We start from the raw sequence: 20,922 nt of genomic DNA, 5'->3' as shown, positions 1-20,922 counted from the left end.
CATTTTTTTTAAACACACCAATTACTATGTTCAAGTTGATAATTTTTATGTTACTTTAAAATGGACAAGTGACCCAGCCAACTATCGAAGCTCCCACCCCAGCAACCTGAAGAAATCTATCATATATAGCCAGTGTCTCCGTATTAAGCGCATTTTCTCTGACCCAGCTGACTACGAAGCCCACATATGCTCACTTACCAAACACTTTCTTAACAGTGACTACCCCTTTAAAATTATTAAATCCCAGACCCTTAAGGCAGCCTCTCGCCCCCGCTCTGAACTTTTAAACCCTAAACCCAAATCTGATTCTGACCGTATACCATTAGTTTTTAACTTCAACTCTCATACCACTAAGTTGGCCAACACTATCAAGAAAGATTTTCGCACCCTTCGACAGGACCCTAATATAAAAAATCTGTATCCCAACCCTCCCTTACTAACCGCCAACCCCCCAACCTCAAGTCTATTCTCACGTCGTCCAATTTACTCCCTAACCCGACTTCCCATGGTAATATTAAATGCAACAGACCACGCTGTAAAGTATGCAAACACCTCGTCACCGACAGCGATGTTAGGCTCCAACACACCTCTTCTTCTATCAATCCCCCTCCCCTCACCTGTGACTCTTCGAACGTTATATATCTCCTCATGTGCAATATCTGATATCATTGCTCTTATATAGGCGAAACTGGAACTAAATTTAGACTCGGGTTTAATAACCACAAACAGTCCGTCCGTAGCAAGAACAAGGGGTTCCCTGTCGCTGAACACTTTAACTCCCCTGGCCACTGATTTTATGTGTATTCTAAACAACATATCGATAGTCTAAAAAATAATAAAAATAAAAAATATTTGGTGGAAGCCAACTAAATTCGGCATTAAAAAAAAAAAATTAACAACAAATTACATCCACGTAAAAATATTGTATATATAAATAATAATTTAATTCATCTCCGTTTATTTAATGATTTGTATTGCCTTTGTATAAAACAAACACACAACAATGTTTTTATTTAGATTCCTGTAGGCCCCCAGGTGCCTAGTCCAAGCCCATGTTCCTATAAACGAAGCTCTTAAACTTTAGGATGAGTGTGATTCTCTATTTTATATTATAGTTTCAATTTTTCAATTAGGCGCTTTTTTAGGCTATCGGCTGCGTACACCAACTCCCCCCACCCCCCCCCCCCCCACAAAAAAAAACTTTTCCGCTATAGAATTATGTGTACCACGTGCACCAAAAAAAGGTGAACAATAAAGAAATACTGTAAAATCTTCTCGTCACTTTAAAAATTTGTCCATATTATTTTGTTCTAATTCTTTGTGTTTTATGAAATGTTTGTTTTGCTTACCGTACCTGCTACTTTTCGCTCCATTTCAATTAATCGCTGATTATAGTAGAAAATCGAGGTCATACACCCATGGCCATCCAACAGTTACAATATAGCTTATAGACTTTGCTCTAATATGTTTATTACAAAGAAGGATTCCTAATAGGCTTATTGTATATCAAGTTAAACAAGAATAACCCCAAATCACGTGACGGGACTAGCCAATTATATTCTGCGTGTTTATGAATATCCGTTTTACAGGTTATTTGAGTGTCTACCTCACATCGTTTCATTAGTTCACCCTTTATTACCATACACGGAGCTCTCGAAGAATTCATTAAACACCATGGAGTATATACCTGAGAAGTGAGTATGAAAGTACATTTTCATATTAAGATAAACAAAAGAACAAACAATTAGTTTATTAAGTGATTACTAATTATAGGGAAACTCACATTATGCGCTCATGCGATTTTAGTCGCCCACTAAATGCAGAAATCACTTGTTTTTTTCTCCAACGATTTGTGGTGGATTTTTGTATCGGATACCTATGCCCTTCCTGCCCCCACATGCGCATGTACTCCTGGATGCGCTTAAAGTAATTATGCTGTAAAGGAACACCATATAAATTACATCAATGACTAAAAATAATGTAATAAAAACAGGTAATGTTCCTGCTTCTTGCGCTTTAGACCCCGGTTCAAATCCGGCCAACGTCTGGTTCTAATTGGAGTCGGATCTGTCCTCTGTCCTCGAATAACCCTCGCATGAGATTTAGACAGTATAAGGAACAATGTACCCGTTATGATGTCGGTTAATTGGCGCTACACTGTGGCTGCCGCTGTTCCTCAGGGGCAAAGCAAAATTTCAAATTTCAAATTATTTGTAACTGGACAATAAAAGAATTTTTTTATTTATTTATTTTAATTATAATCAATAACAGACGTGTATTGATATTTTCATTTTGATGGAAATTATGTATTTTAGACAAATTGCGTATAATAATAAAAATAATGTATGGTAATAAAAAACATTTGAATAAAATAAGTTTTAAAAACCCCGAGCAGTGCTGACAAACGCTAAAATTATTTATGATATTAATAAGCATAAAGTTGTATAATAGTGACAAATATTTAAATTTTGTTAACCTTATTTTATGTTTCAATAAAAATAAAAAGAACAATAAATACTCTGTGGCGATTATTCAAATAACTATGGTAAAGTAATCTCGGGATTTCGAAGCATGACACAATTATGTCAAATTTATTCATGAACATGAAAAGTTGAGATTATGTTAACGGTTATAAATGATAACCTACCATGATGATGGTTTTGATGATGATGATATTGATGATGATGATGATATTGATTATGATGATGATGATGATGATAAAGATTTATAAAGCGCACATCTCAACATTGTCCTCAAGTCGCAGTGTGAATTTCACCACAAAATAAACAAAATCCATAATAATTCCCAGAATTTCGAGCAGAATCCGTATACCAATTATCCCATCGAGGCAGTGTTGCTCTCCATATATCCATATATAATTATGCGCAGACACTCAAAGGCAGTATGTTGAGCATCAGCACATTCCACCTCAGAATAAGCCCAGGCTCCACACCGTGCACTGCAAAAGGAGAAACATTGCGTCGACAGAGAAAAGTTGTATCATGTGTGTGTTTTTTTTTTTTTTTTTTTTTTTTTAATAATTTTTTTGTTTTTTTTTTTTAATAAAAAATATAAATTCAAAAGAGAAATATCAAGGTTCTCTTTACTCCTCGGTGATGAGATGTAATTTCAAAGTTTTTTTTCAACAAATTTAAAGATCTAATGTGTTTGACGGAGCAAGGAAAAACGTTCCAAAGACGCGCGCGGAGCAGCAATGCTAAAATCTCTATCCCTATAAGAGTGATATGACTTTGCAGTTGATGTAGAAATAGTTTGTCACAAGAACGCAAGTAACGCCCATGTCAGCAACATAGTCGGGAGCCAAACCATTCATACATTTAAAAACAATTAATAATTTTAAGAACAATGCAGTGCCAATGTAATGCTTTCATAGTATTTGTTATACATGAGTTCTTGGATGGCTTGGTTGGTAACTACACGTGCAGCAGCATTTTGAATAAGTTGAAACCGTTGGATTTGTTTTTGATAATAATATAATCATATAAAAATAAACCAAAAAACCAATGATGAATGTTAATTATTATTTTACAGAAACCAGTTAGTACTAGCTATCCGGAAAATGAACTGGGAAGCAGTTATAAGCGTTTTGCAAACGGAACCACAATTGGTTAATACTTACGATCAGGTACGTACTAAGTAATGCCTTAGGAACCACACTTCCACGAGATAATGTTGATGAATTATCGAGAACTCGAACTCGACAAAATTATTTTATTAAAATTACGTTCAAACTCGAACAATAGAATTGTTCACAATCCACTAGCGTTAAACTTTTACTTTTAAATGTTCGCAATGGGTACGGTATTGGATATAGGAAAATAATAATATTACAATCTGCCTGCAATAAGCCTTTAGTTTTCAAAGGTTTATAAATTGGCCTATATAGGTATAGCCTAATAATAATTATTGCATATAGTATTGGATCCTGCGTATTTCTTTTGAACTATTATCAATATTATATTCAAAGCTCATAAACAATAATTTATATGTCGGATGTTCAACGCATACGTAATTGTTTTTATATAAGAGTGACTTACCATATCATAGATAGTATTATGATATTATTGCAATAGCAATATGTTTACATAATTAAAATGCCGCCTGTTTGACGCGTAGGCCTACCTAGTTTTACACTTTTATATAACCGTTAATTAAAATATCATAAATAGTAATATTTTCCATCATAAGTCCTAATACCGGTTATTCAGCGCGTGTGTAAGTATATATTTGTATATGGTGAACTCTAGGTATTGAACAAAAAGAGAGCATAACATAGAAAAATGTTATACTGTAAAACGTAACGAAACAAGAGGAACGAAGTACGATAATTTATGTGGTAGTCGTCAAACTCTCGTCAAACAATCAATAAAGAATTATAAAATAATGTAGGCCTACAATCTACTGGAGCGACCAGAAGAAAAAGCGTAAGTCAATGAGTATTTTTGATTAGAATAAATTAAATGAATATGGCAATACATTCGTACGATGTTAATGACCACTAAGCAATACTTACACAAAAAATAAAACAAGAAAATCACCAAATTAAGAAAGATTTAGAAGGTGACGTCTAGATAAAATATATTTTTAAGAAAATCCATTTTTTAAGATGAATGATATGGAAACAAATTGATAAAAGCGTAATTTTGGAAAAAGACGGAAAACTTTGAAGAAACAGTTATACTACTGCAATTACAGTGTACTGTATTGTATTATTGAAACGCTGTCGCTAAATTCCATGATAGGTAAAAAAAAATTGATCTGGCGCTCTCTATAGTTTATTAGGCTTAGAAATACAAAACAGTCTCGGATAGCTTTTAGACTAGTAAAAAAATTTTTAAAAGAAGCCTAGAAATCAAGTTAGGGGGAGTGGAATGTTAGAAGCAGTCAACATAGCCAGATATCCTAATTAATCCCTTCTGATCAACCTAAGCGCTGTTGACACTTGATTTTTTGTCTAGTATACAAATGGCGGCCATTTTTCAAAATGGCCGCCAAATTTATCTAAATGTGCAAATAATCCGGGAAATTAAAGCTACAGATATGATTTTGGTGTCTAAACTAGTAATTTCTATACAGCAACAAACCAGACATATAAAAACTACTGTCACTCAAACCAGAATGGAACATAATTCAAAAATAGGTGTTTATTTGTTTTAAAATAACCGCAAAATATACTTAAAATTTGCATAAAACAAGAATAAGTATAAAAAAAACTCACCTAATGTAGTAATTTTTTTCATAATAATATAATACTAAGTCCAAATACCGGTTATTTATGTGGTAGTCGCTAAATTCCCTGATATGTAAAAAATTTGATCTGGCGCCCTCTATAGTTTATTAAGCTTAGCAATTATACAAATCGTCGCTCACATCACGAACTAACACAATTAAATTCAATTGTGTTAGTTCGTGGAATCAAAAAAGCGCGTCAAAATACGCGCTGTTGTCGTTAAGGACTTTTTGTGTGGTAAAGAATACAAAATGGCTTGACAACCAATACGCGCTCGATTTGACGCGCTACTGTGATTTCACGAACTAACACAATCTACTCTGATTGTGTTAGTTCGTGATGTGAGCGACGAAATGTACCGATAGCTTTGCACCATGAGTGTTACTCCAACTGCTGTATAAAGAACAACACATGACCTCCAGATACTGTTGAACGTAAATCACTCCTTTCTGTTTTAATTACTATTCATAATTAATTTAATACGTACTTAAAATTAAAGTGAAATAAAGTGGAAAATAAAGGGAATTTTGAATTTAATTCTGTAGATAGCGTACACTGGGTTTAAACCAAACAATATTAGGTAGCGTATATATTAAACCGTAATTATCAGAATAGTATGATTTCTCTGACTACAATATGACTGCTCCCGGCATGTGATTATAAGTATTTAAACGTCAATTATAAATTAAAATATTTTATTAATTCTATAATATTCATAGTTTATGACCTAAATTTACTTATAATAATCTAATAATATAAATATTGTATCTACAAACAATAGAGGGATTCAGGGACAAGTTTTAACAGATGAAGGGTCCAGACCAGCTCCACCATGATTTCTGGTTCTTGTTAGACCTACCGGGTATTTTGGGGCTGAGGTACGATGTTGTAAGGCAACATCGCCTATTTTGAATGAATTTTTCAAATTTTATTTTGTGGAAATTAAAAAAAATCATAGGATTCCAGACCTAGTATACATCTGAACGAATTTCTGCCTTGTCCCCTTCTCATAACTAATTAGATTAGGGCCTAAATACCATGAATTGTAATTTTGTACAGTAAATTAAAAGTAAGCATCACATGAAATTCTAAAGTTATTTAACAAAAATGACAAACAAATCGAACTTGAACTTTAATTAAACATTTATTAGAAATGAGTAAAATTATATTTCCCAATTAGGCTGCATAGTGGTTTTAACAACATAATAATTACGTCATTAAATCAACAGATTTATTTTGAAATATTGTCCTGATAAATAAAAAAAAACAATTCAAATAACAAGAATCAGAGAATAATATTACACGAGGAATAATAACATTAAATCTGAAATAGTTTGTCAGTTATATGCTTGAAATAATATCAATCTCATGTAAAATAACTTAAAATATCCAAAAAATACTCCTAGATCCTATTCATTAACGCCCGTACCGTACTCAATATAATAGGGGCCTAGGCCTACGATACAGAGATAATAAAATGGTATAAAATACATTGGATTTAGATTAAACATGGCCTTCCGTATACTTATTTTAATTCTTAGTATACATGGAATATCATGGTACCAATACAAATATAAAACTCGTAAAAAAAATAATTTCGAAAAAAATGTAAATTGATTTAACTTCCAGGAATAGGAAAACGCGTGCAAAATTAATGTGAACTAGGTTTGATAAAATATTATGAAATAATTTGTATTTTCTAGAAAAATATGTTATTCCTTATATTCATTTTAATTCTGAATGTAATTGAAATGTCATAGTGTCAATAAAATTAAGAAACTTCAAAAAATCTTTCTTGAAGAAAAATATAAATTGAATCATGTAACAAAAGTCAATCTAAATAATAGAAAGATGCATGCGACAAAAACCCGAAATATTTAACGGTTTGGTATTTATATTTTATTTTTTAACTTGATTAATAATTCGATTGATTTTATTGAATGATTTTTAATGTTTGATGTGATAATGATGTGATTTAATGTGTGTTTGTAATGTATGTGTATTTTGTAGTAGTATGTTGTTATAATCGTGTAGTGTGCATTCATGTTTGTTTTCCTAGTTCCACCAGACGCCGTTAATGCTCGTCCTTGTGTTCTGGTGGAGCGTACAAGACAACGATTTGGAGATGATGATTGACGCAGCAACAAAGAAGAACATAGAACACGAGGACGAGGTGAGTGAAATTAAATATCATTGCATTTTATACAAACAATACAAAACACATATCATGTATACAAATCATGCAAAGTCAACATCAACTCAACGTAGATTACAGTGATTTATTTCATTTAAAACTATAAATTATGATTTTATTATTTCATTTATATGCATTTTTTAACTCTATAAAGCTTGTGTAATATGAACATGATCACTATATTCTCAATAAAAACTTTTAAAAATATATTTTATAATGCGAGAAAAGTAATTATGTTTGGATTTGTTTTTATCAGTATGATTAAATAAATATATTAATGACAATACAATTTATATTTTACACAAAAATTTCATTCGCTAAAAAATCTGAGTTTGAAATGATACTTTAATAATAGTGTTTAAATAGGCCTTTTGAATAAAAACTTTTAAAAAAATATTTTAAAATGAGAGAACGTAGTTATATTTGGATTTGTTTTTATCAGATGGTTAACTAGATACATTAATGACAATAAAATTAATATTTTACACAAAAAGTTCAATCGCTAAAAATGTGTATTTACTGTATATTAATGTAATCTAGTAGGCCTAATAGTGCATTTTGATTCAAACATTGTTTGCCCGATTCTACTTCATCTAAAAAATATTAAATTATGTAATTAGTATCTAATAATGACTCAAAGTAGATTACAGTGATATATTTTATTTAAAACTAAAAATTAGGATTTTACTATTTAATTTATCTGATTTTTTACAACACTAAAAAGCCTATGTTATGGGCATGAACACTATTTACTCAATAAAAACTTTCAAAAAATATATTTTATAATCAGAGAAAGTAATTGTGTTTGGATTTGTTTTTATCAATATAGTTTACTAAATATATTAATGACAATGAAATTGATATTGTACACGAAAAGTTCAATCGCTAAAAATGCGAATTAGAAAGAATATTTGAATATAGTGTAAAACATAGGCCTTTTGATTGAAACATTATTTTTGCGATTTTACATTATAAACATCATTTAATAAATATTAAATTATGTAATTAGTATCTAATAATAACGAGTGTAATAATTAATGTATGGGTGATGTAACTCAGACGTTTGTTTTGTTGATATGTGGTGTCATAGTTTCTTGTTGTAGTTTGTTTTCCTGTGTTATAATTTTCTACCTTTCACTTGTAGGAGCGTCGAACTATTCTCCATTACTTGGCGAGGCGCGGACGTGTATCAGCATTAAGACGCGCGCTGCAAAAATCAAACATCAAAGTTAATGGGGGCGACTTCGTAAGTACAGTGTAATAAAACAGCACTTTTATTAATTGTAAACAAATTAACATCATTGAATTCACAACATATTTTGTCATCACATTCTATTTATTCATATTTTTGTATATTTTATAACGCGCATGATTTATATAAAGCTGACTGAAAAAATAAGAATGTTCCGTTCAGCATTATCATCATCATAAAATATCATCTGATTATTGAAATGAATATTCACAAACAATCTCATTATCATTGCTATTAATATGAATATTATCATCATCATAATTTGTTTAATTAATATTATATTTTATCATTATCATGTTTATAATGATTACAATGAGAAATAATTAAGTACGATAATTATGAATTATTTCAGCTGTTTTACATTGTCGTATTATTTGTAAATTCATATATTCCCGTGTTGTGCGTGTACAACAAAACTTGACATTGATTATCCTTTCATTGCAGGATGGACGCACACCACTACATGAATGTCTAGATAATGAGAACCGCTGTTATGAAGAACACCGCGAAACAGCAATTTGCCTCATGGAACAAGGCGCATTATTAATAAAAGACAACGTAATGTACATTATTATACAAATAAGAATGCATCATCAAAAGGATACCAGTCAATGGCTTTAATACAACAACTGTGTATCAGGAGGCACTACTACTAGAAACATTTCATGTGTTTAAAACAAACATGAGAAATATCAAATCTTAAAAATAGAAATAAAAATAAGTAATATTCTACAAATATTTTTTTTTCAATTATTTTGTACCAATTAATTTGGTGATAACAAATTATCGTAAAATTATCTTGATGCTAATAGTGTTGCTGTATACTTTGAAAATATTATTTTGCTATATTTTATGAATATTATTATTAAATTAAAATGTATTTATTAATTTTGATTTGGATTCTTTACACTAATTGGAATATTTAATCATTCTTTTCATCATTTTCAATTTGAAACTGTCATCGAATGTAATACAACTTTTGTGTACTCGTGTCTGTTATTGCAGAAAGGAAAGACGCCTCTTGATTTGTATGATAAGAATAAATGTTTTAAATACGGCGGTCGATCGATCAGACGTGAGAAGAAGGAAGAACTGAAAAAGTTACTTTTAGGTAAATTGACGAACCCATTGTATATTTGAGAATTTAATCATCTGCGGTATATAGTCTGTGCATGAACGCCTAATAAATATACTCAAGTTTTAAAGTTTGATTTTGAAAAAAAAGTTACAGGGCCTACACATTGGTATTTTCCAATATTTTGTTATCTATATTGTTATGACAACGCTATTTAAAAGATTTATTTAATTTTGTTTTTTAAAGTTATAAATAATGTAATATACCAGTACTTGAAACAGACATATTTTTATTTTAAGCCATGACACTTCCTGCACAAATTAAAGCCAGAGGAAAAGATGCAGTTACTGCCTTCGCCAATGAAATTGAAAAAGGTGAAATAACGTTGGTAAATAGCAGAGTGATGTTTCTAGGAAAGGAAGGGGCTGGTAAAACCAGCCTTGTAAATTCCATTTTTGGAAAACAGTAAGTGAAATTTCCTTATTTTATTTCTATTTAAATAGAAAGATAGCTTGGTGTTATATATATCTTAAGGTTAAAGAAAGGAAGCTGACTGATTGAAGCTATTTTAAATTACTCTATTTCAACAATTCTAACTAAATTATGTGCACTTTTAATAATCTTTATTTGTAAATCGTCTCTTCATTAATGAAGTATTCCTTGACTGCTTTCAAAGATAATGCCACTTTATCGTTTCAAGCATGTTATTTTGCGCGTGTGTGTGCGTATTGTACGCTCGTTTGTTAAAAATAATTTATTAGGTAAAGAATGTGTTGCTAGATCAACGATCAACAAAGGTCAAATTCAATTAGGTCATAATAAGCCTCAAAGCAAAGATATCTTTGCTCATACGTAGACTACGAGTATAACTGTAATACAATTTTTCAGCATATCGAAACATTTATTAACTAATTAATAATGAAAAATTATCTTAAGCTGTTTTATTTCGTGTATGTAATTATTATGAAACATAATTCATCATCATCATCATTATTATTATTATTATTATTATTATTATTATTATTATTATTATTTAACAATAATGTATTATTATCACTACTTTAATATTAGCATTATCATTATAACTATTATTTTTCTTTTTCTTAAAACACAATAGATTCAATAAAAACGAACCATCAACGGATGGTATTGTAACAACAACGGTATTTCAAACTGGTGAAGACTGCAGCAAGTGGGAGGAACATAAGGATGTAGACGGTATGGATACTGTACTGGCGCGAATAAGCGCCCCGTTTGAATAAGTGCCCTGTCTAATTTGAATAAACGCCCCCTCAATAGTCCAATCAACACTGGGACTGTGGATGTTGGCATGATTTGAGTTATAGTCAATATCAAAATGAGGATATTTATCTTTGACAGATGAGAGCTCCCTGGACAGACAGTATTTTTTCAACCTTCATCTTCTTGCATTTGTCTATAGCCTTTTCAAGAAAACCTGAAATTATCATAACATCCTGCTAATCTCAATCGGCCGATATCCAACAAGCTAACCACTACCACTAATTTCATCTGCTATTCTGTTGATAATGTACTCACAACATTCTTTTCATAACAAGCCATGCTCTCTGGACGATTATCTTTTCCGCCGCACCATTCGTAATTTGCGGTTGGATGTCCTTTATATAATCGTTTGTCATTTAAGAACCCCTTGATTTTCATCTATTTCTATTAGCGCCCCCTGTCCACTCTGTTTTCATAAGCGGCCCGTTCGAATAAGCGCCCCTCAAAAAGTGCAAAAAAATATTTTAAGCGCCTGGGCGCTTATTCACGCGAGTACGGTAATAGAATTACCGTAAATACCGTATTTAAATAAACGCCCTGGGGAATTCATTGAAGGGAGGCGTTTATAATATTTTGGTGGAAAATATACGTACGTATATAAACTATAAATAGGTATGCACTAATGAACGTTCTTTAATTTCACAGTAAATAGGCCTATGCCAAATGATCCCAACAAGAAGAAAACATGTAATTTTACTTGGAGTAGAACATTTATGAGAGTGAGAATGATGTTGATTAAATTCGTTTTGTCTACGGAAATTCTAGTGAAGCGTTTATTTCAACTGAGACTCACGGGGTGGGGGTATTTGTGTTGGCGTTTTTTATAAGCTAGACGCGTATTCTAATAAATATTGTTACTTATTGTCAAATATACGTGATCACAAGTGAATTGATTAAAAATCAATATAGGCCTAATAATTATTTGATTATTGTACAGTGAGTGAATTAACCAAGCAAATACGAGAGTATAATATAGCAGAACATATTGCAAGGAAGTTGGAACCACCAGAAAGCCAGGAAACCACATCTATGTCCGTATCACCCAGTTCTGCAGCATCTCCAATGGTATGATGATGAATGAATTATTATTATTTTTTTTTTTTTTTATAACGGTCCGATACCCCTTGGGTTTTGTCATTTTTTTCATGACAAATTGTTTTTTTCTCCTCGATAAACTATACCTTCCCCTGCCCCCTTTCCTGAGTCCCAAACATAATGAGCCTGATGGTAGTGGGACTCTATCTACAAAACTCCCTAAGTGTTCCTCCCCCCCCCCTTCAACAGTGACGGAAACGGAGGGGGGAGGGGAGATGACTTCCATTTTTTTACTCTTTCACCAAACCCATCACCAGTAATAAACATAGTTAACTAACACGTATGTCATTATTATTCAATATATTGCAGATTATTTTTGGTAATATTTGAAAGTACATTAAAAGTTTTTATTTTCTAGTTTAGCAACGAGTGTGTACACATATTGATTGGTGTCTGTAAACCAATCGATCAATCGAAGTAACTTCAATAGCTCTAAATTCTATCACATTAAGAAATGTTCCGTGGTGCTGAATGACGATGGTGTAATTACAGAGTGCATAAAATGGTTAATCTCATTATCAAATAAGTTAAAAATGTATTTTCTTCAATAATAATAATAATAATAATAATGATACTGTAAATTGTAAAGCGCGCGTCTTTAATGTATCCTTGAAACGTACTCATCTCGAGCTTAAAGAAAACGATGAATCGAAATCTCCCTCCTTGCGTAAATACCACATGGGCACATGGCGTAGGTAGGCACTCTCTCTAGTTCTCATTATGTTAAGTATAAAACCTGTCCAAACTCTTAAATTTTATTATTATTTGAAAAAATAACAAAAAACATGTGACATTCCTTAATATGGTCATGATGGCGTCACATCATGACCATATACAGTATAACCACATTAAAATTTCATATAAAACAAACACAATAAGATATCACTAATTAGGCCAATTTTTAAAATAAAGTGTTTTTTTTGTCTTTTGTGGGTGTTTACCACCTTTATTGTCATTCCATGTAAATATATCAATAATACGTTCTCCAATGTATATACACAATTCTTATTTATATACATGCACAGTATCTTACAAATTTGACATAGTACTCATGCTTATATACAATTAAAATGACATAAAATTAATTAGATCAATTATTCTATAAAGCATTTGATTTTAATCATTGCTTTCACTGGAATATATATATATTTTTTTCATCCTTCCCCTCTGTAACATATAAAAATTTTTTTAAAGTCTTGTTTTTTCAAAGTTTAATCTCTTCCACTTACTTCTTATATTTATATATATATATATATATATATATATACATATACATATATACATATATATACATACATACAAACATTATATACATATATATATACACACATATACACATACACACACACACCCCCACACCCCACATACACACAGACACATAATAATATACACATACATAATATATTTTCATTTTCATTGTACATAATTCCTTTCAATACTATATCCTAATTAATGTTTACACCATTTCTTAGTATTTTTTCTAGAAGAGAAAACATTTGTACTTAAAATACAAAATACGTTATTTTTTATTTATTTATTTATTTTTTTACTTTTTTTTTTAAATAAAGTTCTCTAAAGGTTAACTACAGTTTTTATAGTACAAATTGTAATTAAAATGTGTTATATATTATAAAAACTGTATTGCATAATCGCTTGGCACTAAGAATTATTATTAGGTAAAACAAATGATAGACTATGTTAAACGTTGAATATTAAAGTACCATTTCCGGGCATCCAAAAGGGTATTTTTAAAAATCATACATACAAACATTATATACATATATATAGACACACATATACACATACACACACACACCCCCACACCCCACATACACACAGACACATCATAATATACACATACATATATATATTTTCATTTTCATTGTACATAATTCCTTTCAATACTATATCCTAATTAATGTTTACACCATTTCTTAGTATTTTTTCTAGAAGAGAAAACATTTGTACTTAAAATACAAAATACGTTATTTTTTATTTATTTATTTATTTTTTTACTTTTTTTTTTAAATAAAGTTCTCTAAAGGTTAACTACAGTTTTTATAGTACAAATTGTAATTAAAATGTGTTATATATTATAAAAACTGTATTGCATAATCGCTTGGCACTAAGAATTATTATTAGGTAAAACAAATGATAGACTATGTTAAACGTTGAATATTAAAGTACCATTTCCGGGCATCCAAAAGGGTATTTTTAAAAATTATTTTCAAGGCCGCCTCGTCTAACCGGAGAAGGTTTCGTCGTGGAATAATTTTTTTAGTATGAGGTATGAACTTCGTGTAGGCAAGCTTCCTCATTGAGCTATTTGTGTTAATTTTCATCAAGGATACCCTCATAATGCTTGGAAGAATCGTGGAAGCAGTCTCGACTTCGACTTTGACATCAGACAATTATGAATTCATATTACAATAATTCATGCCTAATAAAATAGCTAATAAAATTCATAAAAATTGGTAAAATATTCGAAGCTTCTAATAAGCACCTCCCCCGGTCAACAGGCCTAGATCCTCGCTATGCTCGCATACTGGATTGCTTACCCCTCCCCCACTTTCTAAAACGTTCTTCTGACATTGATCCCCTAAATTTCGATTCGTCACCTGGCCGTTTTACGGTATTCTGTAGCTTTGCTATTTGGTACTTGATGTTTCCACATTTTAAAACTATGCTAGTAATGTTTTATTATAAATAGAATATCTTAACTACATAGGAGTAACTAAAATTAATGATTATTTTCTAAAACAACAATAATTTACCAACTACTGTATTTCTACAAACTATTTTATGCAGGTAACATCAGAGGAAGCTAGAAGTCTAACTTCAGAGGAAAGAGGTATTTATTATTTAAGATCACTGTTCATCACATCCCTTATATCATTACAGGGGAATTGGGCTGTCGATAGTTTTTTTCCGCTAAGCCTTGTTTGTCTTTACATTGCGCGTTGTCTATTTTCTAATGCCAGCTAAATAAACTTAAACATTTCCCAGACAAGAGCGTAATAAAGTGGTCAAGCATCGTTCAAAAGGGATACAATGAAAAAATTGAGAGATTTCAAAGGCAGGTAAAAGCTACGCTATATTTTCTTCTGACGATTGCAGTTTTTCTTTTTCCTCCCCCTCCTAATTTAGCCAGCTTACAATTGATCCCCTCTCCCACTTTTCACGTGTCCCTGTCATCCTCCTGTTGATAATCTTAGATCTTAAAATTTCACATACAGTACGGTACATTTTAAGTAGTAACATCATATTGTTTATAGTTATCTTATCATCTTTTCTGCCATTGCTTATGATTTTCAATCAACATGATCATCATAATAATCATTTTTTTAAATTACACTCTCATCATTCATTTATTTTTGTATTCCATTGTCATCACCATAGTCCATCTTCACTCCAGACCATCTCTTTTTTACTTCCGGCTCTCAAAATTTATACGAGTTCGAATTTTATTTCCTTATTTTTTTTTTCAGAAACTTCTGATGTTTTTCAGAGCGCTGCAAACGTATCGACTAGACAGTTCGATAGACTCCCAGAAGAAATTGTTAAAAAAGTTGTTGCTAAACTTGACTACCATAATCCTAAACGCGGCCATTTTAAACGATTCTTTAAGAAAATAACGAGAAAGAAGACTACTGACAAAATACCGAGTGACGTAACATGTATGTGGGATTATGCAGGCCAAATCTCATATTATATAACTCACAGGGTAAGCAGCATAGCACCTTTATATTATACCAGGGAACAGTTTAACTGTTCCCTGATTATACAAGACATTCCAATATTATTGTATTTGTCATTGGACATTAGATTATCTGTATCAGAAATAGATTTTTTTTTCTTTCACATGTGATGTTATAATAAATTACTAATAACGAAAAACTGTAGCGCTTAAACTTACATATAGGGCGTACTCTATAAAAGTTTAAGCACAATCATAATCCTTCTAGCCAATTGCGTACTGTTCGTTATTGAGAGTTTTGTAGGTGCTTATCTTATGTTTCTATTAAAGTTTAAAGCTAGCCTACTACCACGTACGTACTATTTATTCGAGAAACAAGGCTAATGACAAAGTACCGACTGGTGACGCTTTGAAAGCTTTGTTGAAAACGTACCGAGTGATGTAACGTGGTATTATGTTGGCCAAATCTCATAATATACAACTATATTATTGTATTTGTCACTGGACATTTGATTAGATCATTCGAGAGATAATGGATGTTTACACATGAATGTCGGTGCACTACTATATAACGAGTCAACAAAAATCCTTTTAAAAATATGAAAGATACAGCAAAATTACTTATTCATATCAGGGAACAGTAAAATTACAACTTAACTGTTCCCTGTTCATATCAACATGTATTAAAATAATATACACCCAAATATACAATAAAGAGTAAATAGGAAATATGATTCGTCATTGACAAACAAAACACGCTAATGCGGTAACAACTTTTATAAAACAGAGAATGTTTAACATGGAATAAAGCCAATGATAACCCATATGACTTGCTTCCATTTCGGTCCTCTTATATATTGATAATAATATAGCGATCGTGCTGAATTTAGTTGAGATAATACATTTAATATATGTTTATGCACATAAACCAGAAACATCAAAATACAGTTCGTACTTTTATAATTTCATTTTCTTTTAATGATCAGTTGACATTTAAGAGATTTTTAACGCAATGTTTAATATTATTTTAATTAATCATCCCATGTATTTACTTTATTTTTCGTTTTTAGTTTTTCTTGACAGATGGATCGTCATATGTCGTTGTTTTTAGTTTGTTTGACCCTTTGAATGAATTGGCAAAATCAAGAGGTCCACTGAAAGTAAATAAATCATTTCACCTTTTCTACTATGCAACAAAGAGAATTAGTTTCCATTAATTTAATTGCATGACAAGTCTGTTTTTGATTATTAAGTATGTTCTTATATTTTAACTTAGTAATTTAATGGTCTTAACTATGACAGTCATTTTCTTCTCTCACTTTACTCTTCTTTATTCCTTTCTTCCTTTTATCAGGATCAGTTTGAAATGACTAATCTCCAAATGATTATTTTCTGGATACGGTCAATATATGAGCACGCTGTACTACAATATAATGCAAGTACGAAATTGATAAATGACACGATAGCCTCACCCACAATCAGTTTGGTTGGCACTCACAAAGACAAATTAGAGGGAAGTGAGGAGGATAAACAGAATCAGGTAAAGATATTACATCTCAGTTTTAGACATATTACAGTTCTCGAATTTTGTGTAATGTAAAAATAAAAAAAGGCTTGTTAATACATAAAGTGATAACTTTAATCTCTACGTAAACAAAGTATTAACAAATATTTCCCTTGTTGCCAAAAGTGTCTATATCAGTGGCCTTGATAATACTAACATTGTTGTTATTTAAATCTGAATTTTTAAATATATAATTTATAAAAAATTTCTTTTGGAAGCATTTGTCTTTTTGAATATGGCGATGACGATCATGACGACAATAAAGATGGTGGAGGTGGTGGTGATGATGATGACACTAAGTAATTGAATCCCAATTTTGGATTCTCTAATGTGCTTCACCTTTGTTGTTTTTGTAAATTTCAATGTATGAAAACACAGATAAAATGTAATTATATGAAATTGTACTATTTTATTTTATTCAAAGATTGAAGCAATATTCAAAATAATATTTGAAGTAATCAAAGGGATGCCATTCGAAGTTCACGTAGATAGAACGATGTATGCTGTAGATAATACATCAGCAAATGACAAAGGGATTGAAGAATTGAAGAAAAATCTCGGAGGTTACACAAAGCAAATGGCAAAAACAGTTCCCACAAAATGGGTTGATTTCCAGTCGAAAATCCAAGAAGTTGGGAAAACAACACTGCGCATGTCCTTAGACGAGGTACCATTTTGTCCTATTTTTCCGAAATTTCCTCAGCCTCATAAATATACTATAATATTGTGGAAAACTAATTTAGAAATAATTATAATAAATGTGATCATTATTATTATTATTATTATTATTATTATTATTATTATTATTATTATTATTATTATTATTATTAATTATTATTATTATTGTTTCCATATCAGGGTTAGATGTAATAACATTTCACTGTCATGAATATTTTTATGTTGGTTATATTTATATTTATAGACAATTACTATTAGAATGTTTTCAATATTTAATTCAATTATCTTTTAGGTCACTAAGATTGCTGTTGATTGTGGAATTCAGAACGAAAACACCATCCACATTCTCAACTATTCAAATGATTGCGGAATCATTATGTATTCGCCAACTAACATCAAGTTGAAGAACACTGTGATTACTAACGTGCACATGTTGATTGAAATCTTCACAAAAGTAATCACAACAGAAGATAAGGTAACAATCAAGTAAACTGGCGTGCGGGATAGACCATACACATTTTAACAGGCAGTATACAAAATCCGTTTTTAATTAGAGTACATTAATGACCATTTATTTTTGAATTGCACACCTGACCTGTTCTAAAATAAATGCTAAATGTGCTTAAAAGTTAAAGAAAAGATGGTATTTAAAATCCTCTACACACTTTTATTAATAAAATTATGTTTTTGTTTAATTTATTTTTATTTAGAGACCCGCAATGATGAAGTTATGGCATCTGCTTGATAAAGGCATTCTGAGTGAGACATTGCTACGTCATCTGTGGAAACATGAGTTGGAGGAAGACGCTAGCAGCTTTGACATTTTTGTCGAATTGATGAAGGTTTTTGGACTGCTCTTTGAGAAGCAAACGGTAATTCAATGCCTCTACTTATCATGTACTGTATATATACTGTCTCTTATACACATCTAGTATATAGACACATCATGACCATATATAGGCACATCATGACCATATATAGACACATCATGACCATATATGTCATTCATGCTTGTTTTGGCATGGCAAGCCCCATATAGGCACATCAATGACTATATATGGGTATACATCATTTTTTTCTCAAATACTATTTGATCTAGTCTGGATAGGGCTTTATGGTAAAATCAGGAAAATACCCTAGAAATTAATTTAAAAATTAAATTGCTCATTTAAAACTAAAGGTCAATTAATTATCCCCTTCCAAGTTAACAGTATATTAGGCCAGGTTAAAAAAAAAAGTAGTTTCTCATCCTAATATTTTGGAAAAAGGAGAATGGGGGAACTTTTTTTTTACTCTGGTATATCCAAGATGGTCGATGGGAAACAGCTAACTACTTTCATTATACGATAAGTCATCTTTTTCCTACAGCTTGAAATAACGCATCGGATTGTAGTAGATGCAAATGATAAACAAGTAATATCAGAACCACACCCGAGTGTCTGCATGGAGGTAAACACAACAGCTAAATGTTTTGACTTCAATCTTGCTCGCTTAAAATTCGTTATATTGTGGCATTTCGCAATATAAGCATAGAGAAAATAGAACATATGGGTCTAACTGTTAGATTACTGTCCCACAATTATAGTTCATCCTCTAATATTTTGAAATTAATACTAATAATACTTACAGTAACATTTTGAAGGTGTTTTGCATCAGAAAAACCACTAACATTGATGTTTTGCAGAACCTAATAATTATTTTATCTTACTGTAGACTATAATATGAACTCATATGAAGAAAAGTAGAATTTACGTGCAACAAATTGGAACAAAACAATTGAAAATACGAAATGATTTAAAAATAATAATATTTTGTTATTTAGGTATTAAACTACTTGAAGCATCAACTGAAGACTGTGTATGGTACAACAGAAGGGATCGGCTACAAATTACGCGTCTTGTGCAGCGTATGTCAACCAACACAGCAACCTCATCTGCATGATCTTGAGGATTGTCTGAAAAAAGATAAAGTTTCGTGTGGAAAGATGTCAATGCAGACTTTTCGTTTCAAAAGACTTTTTTCAACAGGTTAGTGACGAAATGTGTGTTGAGGTTTTTTAATATGCCGTTGTATGTGTGTCACATTCTACATAGTTTATATACCATAGTAAACAAAGTAAACTCACGGGTCCTAGTTGATTTCCTGGAATATTATGGCTATAGTGACGGTGCCAGCGGAAGGGGGGCTGCGGTCTGGTCAGCCCCCCTTCCATAAGCCAAAGCTCTTTGGGCAGTCGGAACGAAAAAGAAAAAAAAATAGACCTAATTTTTTCCATTTCAGCCATTTCCGGCCACCTACTAGTCTGGATTTCCCTTTTTTTTTTTAAACAAATTTTGTTTTGGTAGGAGGGGACATCCCCCTTCGGCTGTAATTACACCCATAAATAGCCCCCAGTCGGACATCTTAACCCCCGATAAATTATATCCTAGAGCCGCCACTGTATGGATAGGCCACTGTAATTCTAATAGTAGCCACAGCACAGGACCTAACGTGCAAATCGGCGCAACTTTGGACATAGTACCGGCGGCTAAACATTCTCTAATTGACAGTGTACATAATATGCATTTAACAACTGCTCTGCGTATACATTTTGTTGTGATGCATTGTTTCGTTTGGTCTACATGTAAAAGCTTCATTAATAATTTCTTAAAATGGAAAGGAAAAACCCAATGTATAATTTGAAGTAAATGAAATATGAATCATGGTGAAATGAAGATAATAATTCTAATGCAATATTATCTTTAATATGATTATTACATTTACTTTCCACTAAAACCAGAATTTGTCGAAGAGATCAAGAATTTTCAGGCCGTT

General features: G+C 31.3%; 1 protein-coding gene across 1 annotated transcript; it reads left to right on the top strand.

Moving 5' to 3' along the window:
- Positions 1 to 1,629: 1,629 nt before the first annotated feature.
- Positions 1,630 to 20,916, top strand: LOC117101475 (the record flags this gene model as incomplete). Its single annotated transcript, XM_033241445.1, has 19 exons — positions 1,630 to 1,694; positions 3,553 to 3,646; positions 7,311 to 7,424; positions 8,590 to 8,691; positions 9,142 to 9,255; positions 9,703 to 9,808; positions 10,072 to 10,237; positions 10,890 to 10,990; positions 12,012 to 12,139; positions 14,978 to 15,020; positions 15,658 to 15,893; positions 16,937 to 17,026; positions 17,221 to 17,406; positions 17,855 to 18,097; positions 18,401 to 18,583; positions 18,819 to 18,980; positions 19,477 to 19,557; positions 19,931 to 20,135; positions 20,888 to 20,916. Coding segments are annotated over exons 1-19 (2,403 nt in total), but the record flags the coding sequence as incomplete, so codon positions are not given.
- Between the last annotated feature and the right edge of the window lie 6 nt (positions 20,917 to 20,922).

This window comes from Anneissia japonica, unplaced genomic scaffold (assembly GCF_011630105.1).
Source record: "Anneissia japonica isolate Jap-2015-1 unplaced genomic scaffold, ASM1163010v1 scaffold61593_len78748_cov122, whole genome shotgun sequence".
Lineage (NCBI taxonomy): Eukaryota > Metazoa > Echinodermata > Crinoidea > Comatulida > Comatulidae > Anneissia > Anneissia japonica.
Note: the sequence above shows the minus strand (reverse complement) of the source record. Positions and strands in the feature narration are given on the sequence as shown.